The sequence below is a fragment of the Colobus angolensis genome, unplaced genomic scaffold, assembly GCF_000951035.1.
Source record: "Colobus angolensis palliatus isolate OR3802 unplaced genomic scaffold, Cang.pa_1.0 Scaffold31, whole genome shotgun sequence".
Lineage (NCBI taxonomy): Eukaryota > Metazoa > Chordata > Mammalia > Primates > Cercopithecidae > Colobus > Colobus angolensis.
The window spans coordinates 4,828,435-4,835,796 of record NW_012116377.1 but is presented as its reverse complement, the minus strand read 5'-3'; the positions used below and the strand labels follow the sequence as shown (position 1 = coordinate 4,835,796).

The window sequence follows — 7,362 nt, the reverse complement described above, 5'->3', positions numbered from 1 at the left end:
GGGAGGCGGAAGCTGCAGTGAGCTGAGATCATGCCATTGCACTCCAGCCCAGGCGACAGTGCAAAACTCCGTCTCAAAAAAAAAAAAAAAGTCTCATGGGTTTTTATTTTTGATTTTTGTACAGATAGGGTCTCCCTATATTGCCCAGACTGGTTTCGAATTCTTGGGCTCAAGCAACCCTCCCACAGATTACAGGCATGAGATACAACGTCCAGCTTAAAACTGTTTTTTCACTAATATAAAAGTTAAAACTGGCCAGGCACAGTGGCTCACGCCTGTAATCCTAGCACTTTGGGAGGCGGGGGGGGGGGTGTGGATCACCTGAGGTCAGGAGTTCGAGACCAACCTCACCAACATGGTGAAACTTCGTCTCTACTAAAAATACAAATTAGCTGGGCGTGGTGGTGGGCGCCTGTAATCCCAGTTACTTGGGAGGCTGAGGCAGGAGAATTGCTTGAATCCAGGAGGCGGAGGTTGTAGTGAGCTGTGACCATGCCACTGTACTCCAGCCTGGGTGACAAGAGTGAAACTCCATCTCAAAAAAAAAAAAAAGTTGGCCAGGCGCGGTGATTCACATTTTGAGAGGCTGAGACAGGCAGATCACCTGAGGTCAGGAGATCGAGACCATCCTGGCCAACATGGTAAAACCCCATCTCTACTAAAAATACAAAAATTATCCAGGCGTGGTGGCGGGCACCTGTAAAGCCCAGCTACTTGGGAGGCTGAGGCAGGAGAATCACTTGAATCTGGAAGGCGGAGGTTGCAGTAAGCCGAGATCGTGCCACTGCACTCACTCCAGCCCGGGTGACAGAGTGAGACTCCCTCTCAAAAAAAAAAAAACGGTTAACAGTGGCAAAAATTCCTTGGGGAGGAGCCAATGACCAGTGTTTGGGGTACCCTCACAGCAACAAGCTATGTAACCAGGAAAAGGACGTTCACTCCAGCAGGCTGCAGGGGTTTTCTGAGAAAGAGTAGTTATCTCCAATCATAAGACTCTGGAGCAGGCTGCAAGGGAGAAGTGTATACATACCCCACTGATCTCTCTGCCAACCCACCCTCAACTGAAAAAAACAAAAATTAGGCTATCTTTTAGGACTTAAGTAGTGATTCCCAGTAGGATACAAAAAGCTGTAATGGTGAACTTTTAAAATATTATATCAAAAAGCCTAAAACAATCATACAATCATCCTCAATAAAGCTGTACAGTCTAACACAAACAACAAGTTTCATTACTTTGACTAGAATCTTATCACAATGGGAACTAGCCAGGCCAAGTGCAGTGGCTCACACCTGTAATCCCAGCACTTTGGGAGGCCGAGTCGGGCGGATCAAGAAGTCAAGAGATCAAAACCATCCTGGCCAACATGGTGAAACCTTGTCTCTATGAAAAAAACACAAAAATTAGCTGGCCATGGTGGCACACGTCTTTAGTCCCAGCTACTCAGGAGGCTGAGGCAGGAGAATCACTTGAACCCAGGAGGCAGAGGTTGCACTGAGCTGAGACCGCGCCACTGCACTCCAGCCTGGCAACAAAGCGAGCCTCCATCTCAAAAATAAAAATAAAAAATAAAAAAATTAGCCGGACATGGTGGCATGGGCCAGTTACTCCAGAGGCTGAGACAGGAGAATCGCTTGAACCCAGGAGGCAGAGGTTGCAGTGAGCCAACATAGCGCCATTGCACTCCAGCTTGGGCAACAAGAGTGAAACTCCGTCTCAAAACAAAAAAAAGAAGAAAGAAAGAAAAGAACCCACTGAAAAACATTTCAGCAACCTCATCAGTTTCCAACACAACTGTTGGAAAATATGCACCTCCTTGTTAAGTTCATCATCCAGTTGTTTCCCACTGGGATAGGAGTACAAAATAGCACATATATCCATTTAACTAGTGTCTTGGACTACATGATTTTAAATAGATCTGTTGATGTGACTGCAGGTCTTATACCCAATACAACCCTACCTCACAGCCATCAAAGCCAGAAGAGGCAACATTATACAGTGTGAGAATACACAAATTATGGAATAAGCTGGAGCCCTGATTTACTCTGCACTGTAAGACCACATGTAGGGGGCTAAATAACTTAATCTGCCAGACTACAGCCTCCTTGCCTGCTATATGAGAACTTATACCTTAAATGGTTGCTATGAGGGCTAAATTAAAATATATTTAAAATACCCACAGTAATACCTGACACAAAGTAGAGTCCCAGTAAGAAAGTATCTTACCACAAAAACAAAGAACTAAAGGAAACTTCTGGAGGTGACAGATATGTTTATTACCCGGATTGTGGTAATGGTAACACCAGTGTATATGTATTTTGAATATATTAATAATAGGCAGTTTTTTGTACACCAATTATACCTCAATAAAGTTGGGAGAAAAAATAAAAACAAGATAAAATAAGCACATTAACCTAGCTCGCAGGCATGATGGCAGGATAGCCGAGCTCCTGCTGTGGTCCACTTATACTGTAACAAGCTCATTAAATCACAACTGGCTTCTATAAAGAATGGGATTTAACATTCAAGACATTCAAAGGTGGCAAAGCAAATTTACATGAAGTTTTGATCTATCTTTCCACAAGCCTATTTCATCATGCACAAGGCATGAAAGAAAACAGGAGTCATTTCAGAAACGTAATCTCTATAAACCCAGCTTTATAGCTCCACATTCAGTCAGAGAACGAAGTTTGCTTAGAGGGAAATGTGACACTATAATAACTATTCTCTCAACAAATAATTAGGTAATCATTTAATGAAATTGTTTAACAACAATAGTAATAAAAAACAAACCTCTGTGTATGTATATTCTCTCTACTCTCAAACCCAACATTTTCTTTGGTGATCACTGAAATACCTGGAAACATTTAAGCCAAACAGCCATTTATCGCCGAGATTAAGAATGAGAAGCAGCAGGGGGAAGGGAGAAAACTGGACTTTCCTTTTCTGTACGGCGTAAGAGAACTTATATTACGTGCAGGAATTTCAAAATTAACTTTAAGAAGAGTTTTAACATTTAGAAAGTTCATTAGTAACCTTAAGAAATGCGTCACATTAATAGGGATTTCAAGTGATTACCGAGTTAAAAATGCGAAACCTGTTACATTTCTGATGGTTCTCTATGTCTAAAAAGTAGCACCTACAACGGACCAGATACTGAATTAAGAGAATGAAATTCATTTTAATTCATTTATTTGTCCTCCACTTGGGTGACCGCGTCAGGCCGTAAGAAATAAAGTCCGGCGCCCGCTGGCACCGGGCCAAGCGGCTGCCGCGCTCTCCTTACGGAAGGAAGATGCGTTCTATCGCCGGAGGTCGCCGGAGCGGTGCCGAGAACGGCCCAAGCAGGGGCAAGCTCCGAGGAGGGTCCGCCGCGAATCCCAGCAGCTGCTCACGTGAGCAGCGACCGGCGCGGGGGCAGACCAGTGCTGACGTGGCCCAGGCATGAGGGCAGGCGTGCACCGGCCGCGGAGCCGCCGGGGCCCCGAGGCAATCCCACGGACCCCCTGCGCCCCGCCCGCCGCCCAGGTCTCCGCATTTCCTGAGGCCTAGAGGGGCGCGGGCGGAGTCGGGGGACCGGCAGGAAGGGAGGGAGGAAGGGCCCCGGGAGCGGCGGCGAGGGGTGGCCCACACTCACCTGCACGCCCAGGTGCGCCAGCCGAGCCTCGAGCTCAGGCTCCAAAGCCAGAAGGAAAGAGGAAGCTCGGGACGTGGAGCTGCCGCCCAGGTGCGCCAGGACCACCTCGGCAGTCACCTTAGCCAGGTGGCTGCTTAGGTCCACTGTGCGCTTCACGTCCTCGTTGATCAGCGGCGGTGCCTCGGAGGAGGCACTGCCTGGCGCCGGGGTCCAGGACCCAAGCAACAGGAGAAGAAACAAGCCGGCGGCTGGCGCCTCCATGACCGAGAAGAGCAGAGGGCCAAGGCGGGCAGAGCCCCGCCGCGGTAGCCCGCCCTCCCGCCACTGAGCAGCCGCTCATTGGGCAAGGGCTGGTGACACAAGATGGAGGCGCCCAACAAGGAAGGACCCTGTCTCCAGGGCAACCGGGAAGTCGGCCCGGCGCCTGATTGCAAACCCCTCTCAGAGCTGCCCGGGCTATCCTGTTTGTAGTGCGAGTGCACTTATTACTATTAGATTTCACTTACCGAATTTTTACAGGAGCGGCACTTGCCTAGGTCTCTACTCTCTCCTACCATTCTTCCTGTCCAATAATTCTGCTCGTTTTGCTCCTTAAAACAGTGAAATTTTGCTCAGACTAAGAAAGTAAAAGTCGGCCTTCTTCATCCACCGATGGATGCTAAAATTAGTAGGCAGAACTTGAAGCCGAAACAAGATATATGCAAAGTTTCAAAACATCTCTACTAAAATGTTTAGTAATTAGGCCGGGCACTATGGCTCACGCCTGTAATTCCTGTACTTTAGGAGGCCAAGGCGGGGGGATCACCTGAGGTCATAAGTTCAAGACCAGCCTGGCCAACATGGTGAAACCCCATCTATACTGGATATACAAAAAATTAGCCGGGCTTGGTGGCGGGCGCCTGTAATCTCAGCTACTGGGGAGCCTGAGGCAGGAGAATTGCTTGAACCCCGGAGGCGTAGGTTGCAGTGAGCCAAGATGGCGCCATTGCACTCCAGCCTAAGTGACAGGGTGAGACTCCGTCTCAAAAAAAAAAAAAAAAATTAGACGGGCGTGGTGGCGCACACCTGTAATCCCAGCTACTTCAGAGGCTGAGGCACGAGAATCGTTTGAACCTGGGAGGCGGAAGTTGCAGTGAGCCAAGATCGTACCACTGCACTCCAGCCTAGGCGACTGAGCGAGACTCCCTCTCAAAAAGAAATAAAATAAAAATAAAATGTTTAGTAATTACAAAGGAAAAAATAGTCTACAGTGGAGAATCCTGGCAGGCACCACTTTAAACACGTGATCAAAGTTAACATCACCACTTGTAAAATATAGTAACATTAGGTATCTACTGATAGGATCCATTGAGAAAGGCACATCACTTACATCACTTCTGTGGTATTGCCACAAAATTACAGAAAATCCATCACCTCAATATAGTAATAAATATAGACAAGACCAGGCACAGTGGCTCATGCCACCAATCCCAGGTCTGGATCCTGACCCCAAGAGAGGGTTCCTGGATCTCACACAAGAAAGAATTCAGGGTGAGTCCGCAATGCAAAGTGAAAGCAAGTTTACTATTTTTTATTTTATTTATTTATTTATTTATTTTTCTTTTTGAGATGGAGTCTCACTCTGTTGTCCAGGGTGGAGTGCAGTGGCGCAATCTTGGCTCACGGCAACCTGTGCCTCCCTGGTTCAAGCAATTATCTGCCTTAGCCTCCCCAGTAGCTGGGATTACTGGCGCCCACCACCACGCCCGGCTAATTTTTGTATTTTTAGTAGAGATGGGGTTTAAACATCTTGGCCAGGCTGGTCTTGAACTCCTGACCTCGTGATCCACCTGCCTCGGCCTCCCAAAGTGCTGGGATTACAGGCATGAGCCACCGCTCCCAGCCAGCAAGTTTATTAAGAAAGTAAAAGAATAAAAGAATGGCTACTCCATAGACAGAGCAGCCCGAGGACTGCTGGTTGCCCATCTTTATGGTTATTTCTTGATGATATGCTGAACAAGGGGTGGATTACTCATGCCTCCCCTTTTTAGACCATATAGCGTAACTTCATGACGTTGCCATGGCATTTGTAAACTGTCATAGCGCTGGTGGGAGTGTAGTAGTGAGGACTCATTGCCATTTTGGTTTTGGTGGGTTTTGGCCGACTCCTTTACTACAACCTGTTTTATCAGCAAGGTGTTTATGACCAGTATTTTGTGCCAACCTCCTATCTTATGCTGTGACTTAGTATGCCTTCACTGTATGGGAATGCAGCTCATAGGTTTCAGCCTCATTTTACCCAGCTCCTATTCAGGATGGAGTTGTTGTGGTTCACATGCCTCCAACACCTGTAGTCTCAGCTACTTGAGAGGCTGAAGCAGGAGGATCACTTGAGCGCAACAGATCAAGGCTTCAGTAAGCCATGTTCATGTCACTCCAGCCTGGGTGACAGAGCAAGACCCTGTCTCAAAAACCAAAAAAACAAAACCAACAAGGCTGGGCACTTTGGAAGGCCAAGGCAAGAGGATTGCTTGACCCCAGGAGTTTGAGACCAGTCTAGACAACATAGCGACATTCCATCTTTACAAAAAATATTTTAAATTAGCCTAGTGTGGTGGCATGCACCTGTAGTCCCAGCTACTCAAGAGGCTGAAGTGGGAGGATCACTTGGGCCTGGGAGGTCGTAGCTGCAGTGAGCTATGATCATGACACTACACTCCACCCTGGATGACAGAGTGAGACTTTGTCTCAAAAAAAAAAAAAAAAGAAGAAGAACAAGAAGGTCGGGTGCAGTGGCTCACACCTGTAATCCCAAAACTTTGGGAGGCTGTGGCAGGCAGATCACCTGAGGTCAGGAGTTCGAGACCAGCCCGGCCAACATGGTGAAACCCCGTGTCTACTAAAAATACAAAAAATTAGCCAGGTGTGGTGGCAAGGTTGCAGTGAGCCAAGATCATGCCACCGCACTCCAGCCTGGGTGACAGAGCAAGACTCCATCTCAAAAAATAGTAATAACAATAATAATAATAAAGATAAAATCAGACAAACCAAAATTGAAGAAAACTCTACAAAATAACTGACTCTTCAAGTATTGATCCTTCTTATCTCCATGTCTCCTCATAGGTTGTATGTGCACCTGATTTTCTTTGTGGGAAAGGAGAACACCAAGGCTCCATCCATTTCTTCCCCGTTGATGACTTCCAGAGTGACTGGGGTGTTGCAAGTCTCCATAAAAAGTTGTAGAAAAGTGTTTCCACATAGTCAAGTAAACATGAGAAATACCACACTGCACATCAGCAGATTAGCGAAACCTCCTTATTCTCTGATTTTGGAAAGATAGAACTAACCAGGTATCACAGGAAACAAAAACACTGAGCCCACCAAATGCACATGGAAGAATGTTCAGAACAGTTCCTTCACACTCCAAATTTCTGTTATTATCTGTATTAGTCAAAACTCGGCCAGGCACAGTGGTTCACGCCTGTAATCCCAGCACCTTGGAAGGCCGAGGCAGGTAGATCACGAGGTCAAGAGATCGAGACCATCCTGAATAATATGGTGAAACCCAGTCTCTACTAAAAATACAAAAAATTAGCTGGGCATAGTAGTGTACATCTCTAATCCCAGCTACTCGGGAGGCTGAGGCAAGAGAATCGCCTGAACCCTGGAGGCAGAGGTTGCAGTGAGCCGAGATTGTGCCACTGCACTCCAGCCTGGGTGACAGAGCGAAACTCTGTCTCAAAAAAAA

At 46.9% G+C, this 7,362-nt stretch overlaps 1 protein-coding gene across 1 annotated transcript in view; it reads right to left on the bottom strand.

Annotated features, from left to right (window-relative positions):
- The window catches only part of RPN1 (ribophorin I), a 27,125-nt gene extending 23,124 nt beyond the window's left edge, over nucleotides 1–4,001 (bottom strand). The window contains exon 1 of the mRNA XM_011950717.1: nucleotides 3,636–4,001. Within this exon, the coding sequence (XP_011806107.1) occupies nucleotides 3,636–3,896 (261 nt within the window). The 5' untranslated portion in view covers nucleotides 3,897–4,001. The remainder of the gene's footprint in view (nucleotides 1–3,635) is intronic.
- Nucleotides 4,002–7,362: the final 3,361 nt, after the last annotated feature.